We start from the raw sequence: 15,801 nt of genomic DNA on the forward strand, positions 1-15,801 counted from the left end.
TACAGGTCTATACTCTAGCTTCACTCACCATAAAAAGGCAGGAGCCATCAATTTATGGTGAGTGAAGCTAGAGTATAGACCTGTATTTTGCATGTTTCAATTCAAGTTTGATTTAGCTAGTAAGAAAATGGCATCATTTATAAGAAAAAAAGTGGTCTAAGTTACCCCATTTTACGGTAGATATGCAAACTTTTCAATTCTTTCTATTGTGTTATGTGGCCTCAGTATTAGGCCTTAATGCCCATTGATAAAATTTTTCTATGTCAAATAGTTTTTGAGTTGTGGGGGTTTTTGTTAAAAAAAACGAAAAGTGGTCTAAGTTACCCCGCTGGTCTAAGTTACCCCATTTTACGGTACTAGTTTTAACATGTTGCTAGGAGTTGGCAACTGCAAAGGAGTTGAACTACTAGTTTACATGATTGGGAGGTGGCATACGCCGTACAGTGTGATGAGCCACAGCTGTACACTGTACATGACATCAAACTTGCAAGTGTTTCATATATTTATACTGACAGCAGCATATAGATGCTTACAATTAACAGGTTTCCTTATTTGTAAATGCTCTCACTGACTTTGCAGCTATAATGTACATTCAGATGTTTGCACTCAATACCATGTTGCAAACCAAGAAATATTAAAACCATATTGAGCGTCTGGGGCTGCTTGAACCTCAACTGCCAGTTCATCATAGTCAAGTACTCATACTCAATTGATGCCAGTCTAGCCCAGCCAGTTAGTTCTATGGTCAGTCCTGACTTCCATTTACAGGGTTTAGGTACAGGTATTTCACTAAGTGTTGTGATGAAAATGAGAATGTGATTTACTATCCACAGTTGTAAGTAAAAAACAATGCTAATAATCTGCATCCAATTGAAAACATTAATTAATTTTATTTTTCAGGTGTTTTGATGTTGACAAATAATTACATGAAAATGTCATCATAAAATCATGTCTCCTAATCCTGTAATCGAATTTGCGTTCACAAATGTTCAAGTAGGTAATGGCAGGTGTTTAACTGCCACTTGCAAATTTTGTACCACTGGTAAAAAAACTGTAAGTTTTTACCAAAATAGCTGTGGAAACCTGATTCGGCATTTGAAGCGTCATCACATTAATGCTTATCGTATGTACTTCAATAAATATGTTAAAAATAAGTTATCAAGTGTGAAACCAGTAATCCAATTCAAATCGTTGACAGTTGCATCACCTAACATTGAGACAACTAGCTCTATTACATCTCGTCTCCCCATGCATGCAACCTCATGCACTTCATCTTGCAATACCATTGCCCCTTGTGGCAAAACCCAGCTCCCACAAAGCACTGTTTCATGTGATGCAACCCAGCTCCAAAGTAGCGCATCTTCCTTTGATGCAACTCAGCTGCCACGTAGTGCAACTTCATGTGATGCAACCCAGCTTCCACTTAGCACAAATTCCTTTGACGCAACTTGGCTGCAAGGTAGCGCAACTTTATGTAATGCAACCCAGCTCCCATGTAACAAAAATTTCTTTGATGCAACTCAGCTGCAACATAGTGCAACTTCATGTTATGCTATCCAGCTTCCACATAGCGCAATTTCCTTCGATGCAACTCAGCTGCAATGTAGCGCAGCTTCATGTGACGCAACCCAGCTCCCATGGAGCAAAACTTCCTTTGAGGCAACTCAGCTGCAACGTAGTGCAACTTCATGTGCTGCAACCCAACTTCCACATAGCGCAAGTTCCTTTGACGTAACTCAGTTGCCACATAGTGCAACTTCGTGTAACGCAAACCAGCTACCACATAGCGCAGCTTCATTTGACACAACCCTGCTCCCAAATGAGAAAATTTTATCTACTTCTGAACTACGTCTTCCTCATTCAACTACGTCATTTGTTCCACCTATGGTGCAAATTCCTACCAAAGTCGGCAAGTCATCTGCATCAGCAAGAGGAACAGTTGGGCAAATGCCGATATGCAAACCTCAGTGCTCAGCCTGTGCGTTGCTTCTATGCGCTAGAAAGTTTTATTGTGCTTCTCTGCAAGCAGCATTGCAAGAATGTAAACATGAAAATGATTGTTGTTGTAAAACAATGTACAATGGATTTATTATTGAAGCATGTGAAGAGACAAATCTCTCAAAGAGCATTGTCACAAAAAAGAATGACAAAAGCTTTGTTTCACAATATGACTGCGAAAAAGATGTCTTTACTCATTACTGTAAGGTGTGCCTAAGTCACCAAAATCCTTTAAAACATTGTAAGAGTGGAGAATCTTGGTGTGATGGGATGACCTTCACAGAAACCAGAAGCAAGAATGCAGCCAAGAAGAGGCACTTGCTAAGCGTTCAGCACCAAGAAGCTCTCAAATTCAGCAGGTGTGAAGATAAACAACAGATGAAACTCAAACGTCCAACCACCGATGAGTGCAAAAATGCTACTAAGAATTCAATGGTAGCTGGTATATTCATGGCTACCAATTCATTGTCATTTAGACTATATCCAGCATTGTGCACGCTACTTGCCATTATTTGCCCACCACATTTGAGCCATCCTTTGGGCAACCAACATCACACGCACACGGCAGTTCAAAACATAATGCATGCCAATTACCGAGCCTGTGCCATCACAATGAAGAACCATTTTTCTCAAATCTTTCCAGCCACAAAGAGTACTAGAAAATTCATGATTAGTTGTGACAAAGGGACTGCTCCCAAGGATGTCTCTCGTCAAGTGATTGTTGCATCGTACATTGCTGACAATGGACTACCAAAAGAAGTTCTTCTATGTGTTTCAATGCTACAGCAAGGGGATGCAATGGCAACAACAAATCATGTGAAAGAAACTGTGGCATTATTCATGGAGCCATCTTCAGTTGCTTTCATTTGCACTGACAAAGCTTCTGTGTACACTGAAGAGAAAGGCAGCCTCATTGACCTGCTCAAAGCCTCTGATGGATATCACAAATTGATTGGACTCCCCGATTTTTGTCATAAAGTTGAAAATTTGTTGAACAGAACCATGCCAAAATGGGTCAGTGATACGTTAACCATGTGCAGATCTGTTGTAGCATTCATTAATGATCACAATATTGTTAAAAATCATGTTCACAACTTCATCAATGTTGTTCGCGGAACCACTTTTACTGCTATCCCAAATCAATGTGACACTCATTTTACTGAATATCTTCACTATTATTTAGATGCAATTTTGAAGAACATCCACATTTTATTTCAAGCTCTACCAGTATTGATGAATGATGCAAATGCCCTTGGAGAAAATGCTAAAAGAATTTTAAAACTTGTTGCAAATGAATCTTTCGTTGTAAGAGCGATGATGATCCGACAAGTCTACAAAACCATCTCCAGCAAGGAAAAATTGGCCAAAGACTCCTGCTTTGGACCATTTGACTACAAACACCAAGTAGAAAGCATCAAACCTGACTTAAATGAGTTAAAGTCACTTTCTCCTGAGATTAAAAGCTTTTTGAACGATGGAAATCTTAAATTCATCTCTGATACCAATTATGCTACAGACGGCCACGATGTGCTTTTGGAAGAGGTAATTTCAAATCTGGACCTGAAAACAAGAAACAAAGTTGAACGATCAAGAGATACTGTGATTTCACTAACTGAAGAAAATTCAAAATGGATCGAAGAAATTTGTAATGAAGCTCCCAACTATCTAGTAATCCCCACTCCTATTCGTCTTGCAACAGATTTATTTTCGATTCACAAAAACAAACATTCTGCATCCATAAAAAACCTTTTTGATTCTGTGAACATAAAATTTGAATCATGTGATGATGAATGCAAAGGATTTCTTGAGTGCACTTGCTTAGAAAATGATTACTTGAAATTCATGGAAATTTTTCGAAGCGAGTGGCAAGCTGGAGCCAACAACAAACTGATCAAACACGGAAGTGAGACTTTACAATCCTATACTGAAGCATTCGCTCATTATATCAGCAGTAACAACGACAAATCCAAGTATCCAGTCAACATCATTCGTTGCCTTGAAATCATCCAGCTCATGAAGCCAACTCTGTCTGCCACAGAGAGAGTGATGTCACATGTTGCCAATACTGTTCACAATCTATTTGACTCTAAGTATGTGTACAAGACAGAACCTGATGAGAAAGATTTAATTGATAATGTGAATAATGAAGTTTTTTTAAAGTGCAATACCAACATGGTTCAACATGATGCTGATCTTGCACGAACCATTTTTCTAAGTGATAATCATAGAGAATGTTTGATGAAAACAAAGAAGTGTACTGTAAAAAGTAAAACAATCTCAAATTACATCGAGGAACTTGGCAGTGACGTCATGAAGCGTAATTTGCCCAAGCAATGTCTGGTTCTTGATCAGAAGAAAGTGGGCAGCAAAAAAAGAAAAATTGATTCTTGGTTAACAAAAAAATCGGAACATGAAGTCCCTTCTTCATCCAATTCTGACTCAGTCCTTCCTTCTTCAACAAATGAAGCAGCCATTGTACAACCAGAAGAAGTTATAATGCATGCATCTACGTAGGCAAACAAAGTAGTTGACATCAGCTGTGCAATATCGCTATCTTCCAGTTCCTTACCCGTATTTTTAACATCTCCATCTCCACAGCCTCTAACCCATCCATTAGTAAAAATACAATAATTATTCCAATCCTTCAACCGGGCAAACCTGGAAACCAGGGCTATTCATACCGTCCTATCTCCCTCTGCCCTGCAGCCAAGATCCTAGAGTGTCTTGTGCTCCCATTCATCTCAAGATCTCTCACCACCATCTCCTCACTACACGGTTTCAAACCGCGACACTCCTCAGTCACAGTGTCGACCACCCTCTCCTTCTAAGCATGATCGCAGCCTTTGACCTACATCACAACTTGGTCTGCTGGCTGTGCTGCTACCTCAGAGGCAGGCATTCATCTTGTCTCTACCTCAGAACACAATTGCTTTTCAGAGCTATTCACTCAGGCATTCCCCATGGCTTGGTCATCTTGCCAGCCCTCTTTAACCATGTCATCTCTGATATGCCAGTGCCAATCCCCAACATTGCCTCTAAATCCCAACATTGTCTCAAATTGGTGGGCTGCCAAGTAACTGGGCATGGCTCCTGGCAAGACCTTGGTCATGCTCTTCACCCCAGATACTCACCAATGCTGATCCCACCCATCTGCCACCATCTGCAACGGCATCATCCCACTGGACAAAACCCCCAAAATCTTAGTTGTCACCTGGGATACACACTTCAAGTTCTCCCCTCGTGTAAGAGCCATAGCCACAAAAGCAATGGGATCTCTTTGCCTCTTGAAAGCCCTTGCTGGTACCAACTGGGGCTTCTCCAAGGAAGACATTATTGCCACCCACCAAACCATCACGCACCCAATCCTGAACTACGCGGCCCCAATCTGGTACCCTGTTGCTGTACGCACAGCTATTGCTAGCCTTCAAACCATACAAAACACTGCACTGAGATTAGCCACCGGCTGCCTCAAAATGGCCCTGATTGCCCATCTTCTCCAGGAGACCGGCGTCCTCCCATTGTCCGCTCACCTGGTCCTGGCTTGTGCCCAGTTCCTCGCCAGCGCTCTCCAGCCCTCCCATACCTCATTCCGCTTTGCTTCTGCTCCCCTTGGGGACCGCCCCATGAAAGCCTCTGACCAGTCGAGGTTCGGCCAACTTTTCACACCATTCTTTGCTAAAGATATCATGCCTGCCAGTCCCTATGGAGAGGCCAAGCAGTCCCTCCGCAGGGAGATCGCCTCCTGCATTGCGGCGGCTGATGCTGTCAACGCCATCCTTGCAGCCCCACCTGATTGCATCAGTGGAGGCCTCACTCCCTTGTCTTTACCATTCGGCGCTATCCCAGCTCCATTTGGGATACTGGAGCTCCATGGCGCCCTACTTTCCTAGGATCAATTGCTCCCCTAGCTCCGCCTGCCTGGATAGTGGGGATCCCCTCCAGTCCGTCCAGCATCTCTTTGCCTGTGACGCCTTCCCCACATACCTCAGCATCTCACTGTGGGACAGCCCCATGGAAGCAGTGGCATTCCTGGCCGCCCTCCCTGCCTTTGCCCATCTCCCCCCTCTTCTGATGCCTTCCCCCCCAACCACCACCTGAGCCACTCCCCCAGCAAGCGTGAATCTGGTTGCAACTAACAACAAATATTGCTACAACCAGAAGAATGTCAAGAAAGCCTGGTCGACAGTGCCTCATATAATGTAGAAACTTGAAAGAACAGTAGTAACGAACAAACTGCAAGTGTACTGCATGTGTGAAATAAGTAGTGACGAACGAGATAGAAAGAGAGGTAGAACTTCTACATGGATTTGGTGTGCTAATATGAAGACATGTGAATCGTATCTCGATCATTTGGCTGCCAAGAATGTTGAAGGAGCTGACTGATTCCACCTGAAATGCTTAAAAATGAACAAACTGCCTGCTAACCACTGGATGTGTAGTAGATGTCGCAATAAAAAAACTACAAACTTGGGGCATAAGTTTGATTGGGAAAAATACCTAGGGTACAGCTTCAACGAGTTGACTGTACTAATTTGTCGTCACTTAAATTCACGCTCTCCATTTTTTCATGGGTATGTGGCATGTTTTAAATACTCTACAAATTAGTCTCTATGCTCCCTGCTTGTCTTTTTGCACCTTTTTATGTTTTTGTATATATTTGGATTGCTATGGTTGTATTGAAATGAAAGAATTAGCTTGTAATGTAATGTTCCGGTATGGTATTCATCCTTTTACTTTCATCATTTATTATACGATATGTACACATCTTTGAATTCAACAATTTTTTATTTTAAATGGTTACATTCATTGTTTATATATAAATGCTAGTTTTATCAACAAGAGTGAAAGTATCGTTCATAGATTAAAAATGCAAATTTTGAAAATATTTTTCTTCCTGTGCAGTTTACTAACATCATACAAAGACATAGTTTGTATGCAATCCGGACCGCATTCGTTTGAGCTGGTTGGGAGTTGGATGCTTACGTATCTTCCAAATTGGCTTCAGGTATGATTTCAAAAATAATTTAAACAATTTATGAGTAAAAAAGTTATGACTAGAAGAAAATAATTTGGTGTGTTCTGAATCAACTTGTCAAACTCTGAACAACTAATACATCAAGTGTTCTGAATCAACTCGTAGGCAACATTTGAATCCAAGTATATTGGCAAGATCTAATAGAACTTTTTTCAGAATCAAGAGTGCGTCTTTTACCGGCTGCAACGTTGTGCAGCCTCCTCAAGATCTCCTTTGCTCATCCGAGAGTGACGTGTCTCTACTGGCTACCTACCTCATACCGGGCACAACGATCTCCCTTGCTCATCGGTGAGTGATGAGTTTCTACTTGTGTCAGTAGCAACCTTGTAACTGCTCCTACCAAGCGCAACGTGTGCAATTCCTTCTATAGATCCCTCATGCTTATTTTTGAGTGACACTCACAATTAATGATCTTGGGAGTTGGCAGCTTCTCTGTGTTGCCTGACATAACGTTCATGCCAATGCCAATTTCTGATGGCCTACAAACCCTTTTCTAGTTACCTGGAACATTTTTTTCAAGGAGGAATGCTTTTTTTTAAGTGAACCACTAATCTTTGAATTCCACCCTGTTTATATCTATAAGAGGGATTAAACAATTAGGAATTGATTTATTATCCTTTAAATGAGAATCTTTGCATTTAAACTTTTGGATGATGTGTCTACTGCAATATTTTTACACCATTATCAAGAGTCAACCGATCGTTGAATGGCTGCTGATATGTTGCATTGTTCTAACCATTAAGGTCAATAGAACCTAAATAAACTTTGTTCATCAAAAGGCCAAAGAGCTTATATCACGCTTACGTGATAGTACAATAAATTTTGAAAGCTTCTCCAGTCATGGGACTTAAATTCATACTCATAGGTGATCTTGAAATTGTGCACTGCGTTATGCAATTTGTAAAATTATAAGTTCTAAATAGGTTTCAACTTTTTCAATTTATTTCTGAAAGCATCATGTATATTGAATTCTAATATGGATCATTAATTTTTGCATCGTACTTCTGAAAATCAAGTATTGAATTTGTTTCAAATTTAAAACATACTTTTACATCAAAAACAACTAATTTTTCTTACAGATCCTATGATGATTGATGATCTCACTCATATTGCTAAATATTTTAAATATTACGATTTTGTCATTTCGGAGACTCCATTGATTACAGAACTTCGGTTTTCACACGTGCATTCAAGAACAGTTTCTGAAATGGTAGTAATGACATTTCCATTACCATAAATAAACAAGGTTCATAAAATACTTACCAAATCCAATCATTGTCATTTAATTTAGGATGTATGGATGAAAATATTACCTTTGTTCCCACGATGCTTATTTCTACTCTCAGCAGCTGTAGAAATATGTGCCAAGGCCATTCAATCCAACCCGAGAATTGGGTCGCCGCAAAGTGTCTCATTGTTCTGCCACCGATTGAAATCAGGTTTAAATGATAGCGTGGTATTTTTCCACAAGAACCACACTAACATTATCTTCATATAATACAGAAAAAGCATGTCAGAGCAAAGATGATTGATTTATTTAGTTGTAAAGAAATACAATACAGATAAACTCACTGTTTATTATCACTTCTTACACTTACAAATTGACTTCTGCCCGATGTTCCAAATTTGTGATCATGTACTTTCATTAACAATTAGGAGGTATTACTGCCATGGAATATGTCTACTGTTTGAGAAGTGGTTAGAAGTTGTGAAACGAATAAATTACCAGATTAATCAAATTTTTAATATAATGTTATAGAGCTATAATATATCTATGCATATTCATAGCTTTCCAACACATTATTTGGTTTTATATCTCAAGTGATTATTTTCTTCTCCTGTAGTGAAGAGGCAAGAAAACTTTGTTGGAAAAATGATGAGTAATGTATAATCACAATGAAGTTTTACAACTATAAGTATTGCAGTTAACATGTTCAATTAGAATTGCTATTAGGCACGTGTAACATAATTTTTTGAACGCTTATGTATGAGCAACTTGTACATTGTATAAAGTAGTTATTCTTTGCGCTGCATATTCAAGATTACAGTAAATCATTAATTTTTTAAAAATAGTCATCAAAACCCTCAGTTTGAGGGATCACAATGCCTATAGATATTATACACACAAAATGTTTGTATGTTAAAAGTGATATTTTAACCCAGTTTCCTAGTTTTTCTTTCATTCTTTTTAAACAAAATAGCTTGGGGTATATAAACTGCACCTGATCTGTGTAAACTTGAAAATTAAAAAACCCAGAGCTTGCTGGCATCAAAGTTCAGGCACTCCTAACCCATGAGCTTTTACACTGGCTGTATATTACTAACTCATATGAATAACACCTAAGGACCATTGTCTGTATTTTAAATGGAGACCGCGCTGGGATTGGCCCTGGTGAATAATTTTGAATAATCGAGACCTTCCGCCTTGCTGGCAATGTTATATTTTGACCTCCGGTGCGAAAAGCATCGGATATATTCCTTACTTACCTGGCAATAATAAGTGATAATACCGCAATAATAAGTGTCTTCTCTTGCGATGTTCTGTTAAGGTTTACTCGTTTACTATAGCTTGATAGCTACCGTAAACGATAGCTATCGATATTTACTCGATAGCTTGATAGCTGAGGCGCTAGCAAACCAATATACGTACGTACTACTACTACTACTACAACTATGTTTTCTGCATCCATAACGACCATTCGACCTGCCAAACTACGCAGGTTCCTGGATGATGATGCTTGTATCACAAATATTTTGTCATTAGTATACTGACCCATATCATTAGTAGCTCTACTAACAAGCGTTTCAATATTTGATTACTTCATTACTGTTTATTGCTTTACAGAAGTCGTCATCATATAAGTTTTTATCTGTTCAACATTTTGCAGATACGACGATGCCGAAAATACGTCGGCCTCACAAAACTGCTCTGGCCACTGTTCTCGTGAAGAACATCACTTCGAGAACGGCAGAAAATGATCTGCATCATCTCTTTCGATGTTACAGCGAAGCCATCGCCGATGTCTACATTCCTAAGAACAGCTTGACTGGAGCTAGCGAAGCCACCGCTCAAGTCAGGTATTAGAATTTTTGTGTAAAGAGCTCATTTATACGTTCATCTATGGGCAAAGTAAGAGTAGTTCAGCAGCTTGCTTCAATCCGTAATTTCAAATATTTGCAAACTTTTTCTTTGTATTTCTCTATATGGTGCTTAAAGGAAAGTAATATTGCAGATTCTACTACGTTGACGCCGCAAGGGACGCTATCGTGGCCCTGGATGGCTGCAGGCTTGACGGTAACGTGCTAGAATTGCTCCTCGACCACCTGCCCAGGAGCCTCGCGGAAGCAGGTCGGTATTACGATGTTATTAACGTACTGCAACTCGTTTGTTGCCTGGATATGTATTTCTAGATCGCTTGATGGTCTTCAAAGCTGTAGCAAACGCAATTAATTTGAAATTTATCATGTGTTGTTTCTGCTGATGATGTTGATCAAATCTTCCTATAAACTTCACGCACCCTCAAAGCCATTGTAAGTTGGATCAAGTCAAATCAGTTGATAACCATTCATTATTATAGAATGAAAAACGTATTTTATTACTTAGGGAGTTGACACAACGTCAGGAATGCACGAGACGCTGAGAATGGATGCCAGGTGATTCTTGTTGAAAATTGAGACATGCCCCAGTATTCCTAGCGTGAAGAAATATGTTAATTATATGTACTTTATGTCTAGATAATTATTTTGGCTACTCGCCAATTATGTAATACTGGGTAACTTTTTTTTGCAGCACTCAACGTGCCCCAACAAATGAAGAGGCTCAAAAACTCCACCTAGGAGCGTGAAAAGCTTCTCATGGCCAGCATAACTCGACACAACGGCAAATAATATCCTTGTTATAGGCATAGATTTTATTAAATTGATGAATATGCATGCTCTAGTTGGTACATTAAATAAATAGTAACAAAAATGACGCATCTTATGGTGGAAAAAAAATGTTTCTAGATCTAATCATTTTATACATTATCTATAAATCAATTGAATGCCATGGGGGCGTCAACGTAATTACGTTAAATACCACGAGTTTTCCTAAAAGTTTTTGTATATACTTCTATTGGCCAAATGACTGTGATAATTTCGTGAATAAATGAAATATAAAACAATGACATTCACTGTACCTACACAAACCTTTTAAATTTGCAGAAAATCACCGTACAGTATTGCACATATTCACACTTCGAGGTTTGGTTCATGGATGAAGAATTAAATTACAGATTTTGTAGCAATAAGATTTCGAACACAATAACCAACCTCGATGCACATTTGTTTCTCATGCTTTACTTTTAAATTCACTAAGCTGATGATGACAACCGATGCCATGGATAGAAAACAATAGGTTGGCCTACTAATCTAATAATATCTCAGTGTGGGGTCATATTTAGATAGAAAAGCTATCACCATTCTGAACTCACGGCCACTAATGAAAATGATACAATTTATGAATGGAAACATTCTGGTAAGATTTACTTGACTGTGACAATTGTGGCAAGTTTCATATGTGACAATATGCCTTTTTCCTATTATATCGTTTTAGTGACGAATGACTAATGGATCGCTTACGTTGATTGCCTTGTGCAAGCAGCGATAACAAAGAAGGTGAAGGAATGAAGTAGGGCTCGATCAGGCATAGCACGACCGTTTGCTTCACGAATTTCAAGATTTTTTCTTGCCTTCCGTGATTAACCTCTGTAAATCATCCTGAAAAAGTGCGTAAGTTAGTTACGGAAAGAAGCATCTACGATATCTTTCAATTTAAAAAATTAAGAAATCCTATCCCTGCCGTCGCTATTACGGTGCTCACAAATCTGCCAGGAAATAGCAACTACTTACTAACTAAACTTCAATTAAAACTGTCATATTCACCAGAAAACGTCCCTTATTTCACGTGATGCTCAATCTAATACTTTCATTCCGTCCTGGCTTAAGCCATAATTTCTCGTTACCCGAGTGCCATGCCCACAACGGAAATGCTACGCGACGGTCATCAGTCCGTCTTTACGTCCTGACAACAACGCACCTGCCAGCCCAGCTGCCGAGCAAGGGTGAAGCATCCATCGTCGCAGTCGCCGATGAGCGCGACGTCGCGCTTGTTTTTTGACGGCTGGAATGCTTGCCCCTTTCCTGTAATTTTAGACATTTTTTATAATAAAATATCCCAGAACAAATTAAACTTCAATCCCATGTATTGTAGTTGTTATATTTATGCTAAGTAGGTATATCAATTTAATACATATACTTCAGATGTTTTCGATGACAAGAATAAAAAAAAGTTATGCCAGTTTATATTCGTCACCCATGAGCCGTTGCAGTGTGGCGGCGACGCCCGTGACGCCCACGGCATCTCTGTTGATCAGCAGACGAGGACACTTCGGTGGCACGCTGAGGAAATCATCCATTACAATCTTCAACTCGTTAATAGGAAATTATTCAAAGTCTTAATTGAATTTGAACTAAATCGTAAGTATCCACAGGCGCCCAAGTTGACAAGACTATCAATTACTTAATTATAACAGTGATCTTTGAATACTTATCAGTACAATAATATTAGTAACACATAATGAAGCGAGGTCAAAATGGCCTATAGAGAATGACGATGAATTCCGACAGCAGTGGATTTCTATCCCGAAAGCAACCTGCAAAACTGACAGAGTAATCATGCATCGAACCTCTATCGTGTGAGGGCCTTGTGTGCCGAACGTTCAACTGCGTGATGGCTGCAGTGAGTACATTGCAAACTATCGCGGTATGGCCCGTGAGATGACTCACTTGTCGATGAGTGACGCAAAGGGCTGGACGGTGAGAGAAGTCCCCATCACGATGAGAAGATCGCACTTCCGGAAGTCGGTAGCCACGGCTTTGTAGAACCTGTCGGGCAGTGCTTCGCCGAAGAAGACTATGTCGGGCTTGACCACGGCGCCGCAGCTCTCACACGATGGCACGCGGTCTGCGAACACCTCGTCTGCAAAAAAATAAGGAAAACATATAATCGTCAACGTTTGGTGGACTGAAAATGATGGACATGTTTTGCAGAGTAGTCATTCGCCCGCCCTATAGAAGCTTCCCTGTAACATGTTTCAACTTCTCTCTTGCTTTGACAATAATCTAGTGCTTCTCAGATCGCATTATTAATTTCGAGCACGTAGCCGTTTGTTACTTTTAATTGATAGAAGTTATCTTATTCACTCGCTTAATAAAGTGTAACTATTTCAGTGTCGTTGAGTAATACAAACATCACTGTCACAAAGTATTTTGCTATCTCGTAACATGGGACCTCACCTTTTATCCAATCTTGATTGTAAGATTTTCGGCAGCCCAAACAATGGGCGGTCCGGAAGCTGCCATGTGCTTCGATTAGTTTACTTTCACTGATGCCAGCCACGTGCTCCAGAGTGTCGATGTTCTGTCAAAGGAAAGAGGAAACTGAAGTGTAAACTATTTTTTGGTCGCGGGTCTTTGGTTTCGAATGCAGGTATTTAGAATCGGCCCAACTTGTATGATGCTAACGAATTGAACTATGAGCACTCAACTAACATGCTTCTTTCTAATGAATTTTTTGCAAACCAATTAACATTCTTTCAGCACAAGTTAGACTCTAATGAAGTGATACAATGTGGTGATTTTCTGAGAACAGTCTGTTTTCATTATCCCAGTAGTTGAACACATGAACTTTACCTGCGTGTAGTGCCTCAGCAATAACCCTTTTTCTTCCAGCAGTTTGACGAAGAAATGACTAGGTGTTGGGTTGAAGGAGCCTGGGTAGAGCTCTTTGGCCAGGGTGAAAAAAGGTTGAGGGTTTTGCCGGAAGAATCCGAGTTCGAAAATTGCTTCAGGATACGGCAAGTCATACTTCTGTAGGTTTGAGTACAAGCCGCTGCCAGGAGATCGGAAATCAGGGATGCCTGGAAGAAGAGGACAGTTCTTGAACTACGCACCATGCAGGAAGTGAGTTTCTTGTAGACGATTTAAACTGATGCCATTCAAGAAAACGGTCAACAAATACGATTGCCGAGAAAATTACTTTCATGGAGTCAGGATAATTAGACACTGAGCAACAGTACTTGGTTCGAATGCTAGGTGAAAATAACTATTGTGTAAATGCGAGGTGACAGGACTGTACGGAAGTGCGATGTGACAGGATCAAACGTAAGTGCGAGGTGACAGAAGTATAAACAAGTGCGAGGTGACAGAAGTATAAACAAGTGCGAGGTGACAGAAGTATAAACAAGTGCGAGGTGACAGAAGTATAAGCAAGTGCGAGGTGACAGAACTATAAGCAAGTGCGAGGTTACAGGACTATACGTAAGTGCGAGGTGACAAGAACAAAGTGGAAACGCGAGTTACTAAGAGCAAGGTGACAAGGACAAAGTGTGAGTACAGTTCACCTGCAGAGGTGGAGATGCCGGCGCCCGCCATGGTGATGATGTTCTTGCAGCGGCCGCTCTGCATGAACGCCACCACGCCAGCCACGTCCACTGATTGTAGCACCTGCACACCACGCGCTCTTTCATGCCTTACTTTTGTTAATGAGACATGCGGCAAAAGAAAACCAAGCAATACTCCCTGTGTCTTTCTGATCGTAAAATCATAAAATCAGCTACGCACTGAAATTTTTGTTGGCAAAAATATTCGTTAACTTCAGTCATTCAAAATCTAAACAACTTGGCATTATTCTATATACGACCGATTCAAGCAAATTTTTCGTTTTCACCTGAATATGCCTAAACTATTCTTACAGCAGAGGTTCCAAATAAATAAGAGAGTACTAAAGCATGAGCCTGGTCACTCTTCATGCACAATCAATTGACTAGGCAGTAATTTACCGGAGGTTCTTCTCCATCACTTTTCTTCAGCTTGAGCTTCTGTTCGATGAGGGACATGAGTGACTCAAAGACACCGGCGTCTGCTTCAGCAACGCCGCTGTCATCAGCTGCCGCGCCTCCGCCATCAGCAGTGGCACCACCGCCATCAGCAGTGGCACCACCGCCATCAGCAGTGGCACCACCGCCATCAGCAGTGGCACCAACGGCATCAGCACCGGCATCTCCACTATCAGAAGCGGCGCTTTTGCCATCAGCAACGGCACCCTCGCTGTTGAGGTCTGCGCCTGAAGGACACGCGTCGAACACACCGCTGTCATCTGGCACGCTGTCTATAGAGGGATGAATATACGTCAGTGGCCATATAATAAGCAATAGGTCTCGCGCTAAGGTCATGACTATGGTTCAGTGACCCCTTCAATAACCACGATTATGGGGCACAAGTGATGACTAGAGGCTACGGCGTAGTGACAACGATGGTTTAGATGGTAAAATTTGCTCTAGTGACAAGTTTGATTCCTTTACGATCAAACATGCCACGTAGAAAGACTAAGTACTTTATTTGCTGACCGAGTAACAGTGATAGGCGTTATATGTTACTTATTTAATTATATAACTACGGGCAATTTTTTTCACCATCCAATACATGAAAAGGAAAGTGAATGTTTCACGTGGTTAATCAACAAAGTGGCTCTGAAACGATTTCTTTCAAAGTTGAATATCAAACGTTTCAGTTTCTTACCTGCTGTTCTAGACTGTGAGGAGTCGCTTTCAAGTTTTTTCGACGACGGAGATGCCATAACTAATAAATTCTCTAGAAATAAAAGCAATGAGAAAACTGCTAACTCATAAGGTTACAGCCTATCTAATTACGAACGTACTACAATCTTG

General features: G+C 40.4%; 2 protein-coding genes across 4 annotated transcripts; one reads left to right on the top strand and one right to left on the bottom strand.

The window, feature by feature from the left end:
• Positions 1-857: 857 nt before the first annotated feature.
• LOC108668256 lies at positions 858-12,240 on the top strand. Of its 2 annotated transcripts, XM_047885628.1 has the most exons (7): positions 858-6,569; positions 6,901-7,003; positions 7,190-7,321; positions 9,922-10,111; positions 10,267-10,382; positions 10,638-10,687; positions 10,824-12,240. In XM_047885628.1, the coding sequence occupies exon 1, from the start codon at positions 949-951 to the stop codon at positions 4,510-4,512; it is 3,564 nt and encodes a 1,187-aa protein (XP_047741584.1). In that variant the 5' UTR covers positions 858-948; the 3' UTR covers positions 4,513-6,569; positions 6,901-7,003; positions 7,190-7,321; positions 9,922-10,111; positions 10,267-10,382; positions 10,638-10,687; positions 10,824-12,240. The 2 variants fall into 2 exon arrangements, with proteins under 2 accessions (XP_047741584.1, XP_047741583.1); XM_047885627.1 differs by lacking the exon at positions 10,638-10,687.
• Positions 10,947-15,801, bottom strand: LOC108668258 (NAD-dependent protein deacetylase Sirt2). Of its 2 annotated transcripts, none has more exons than XM_018155443.2 (9): positions 15,653-15,801; positions 14,914-15,197; positions 14,476-14,578; positions 13,766-13,992; positions 13,370-13,493; positions 12,860-13,052; positions 12,387-12,472; positions 12,111-12,214; positions 10,947-11,791 (listed from the first exon to the last, which is right to left on the bottom strand). In XM_018155443.2, exons 1-9 carry the CDS (start codon positions 15,708-15,710, stop codon positions 11,747-11,749), a joined length of 1,224 nt encoding a protein of 407 aa, XP_018010932.1. In that variant the 5' UTR covers positions 15,711-15,801; the 3' UTR covers positions 10,947-11,746. The 2 variants fall into 2 exon arrangements, with proteins under 2 accessions (XP_018010932.1, XP_018010931.1); XM_018155442.2 differs by having other exon boundaries at positions 14,914-15,242.

The sequence above is a fragment of the Hyalella azteca genome, unplaced genomic scaffold (assembly GCF_000764305.2).
Source record: "Hyalella azteca isolate HAZT.00-mixed unplaced genomic scaffold, Hazt_2.0.2 contig2620, whole genome shotgun sequence".
NCBI lineage: Eukaryota > Metazoa > Arthropoda > Malacostraca > Amphipoda > Hyalellidae > Hyalella > Hyalella azteca.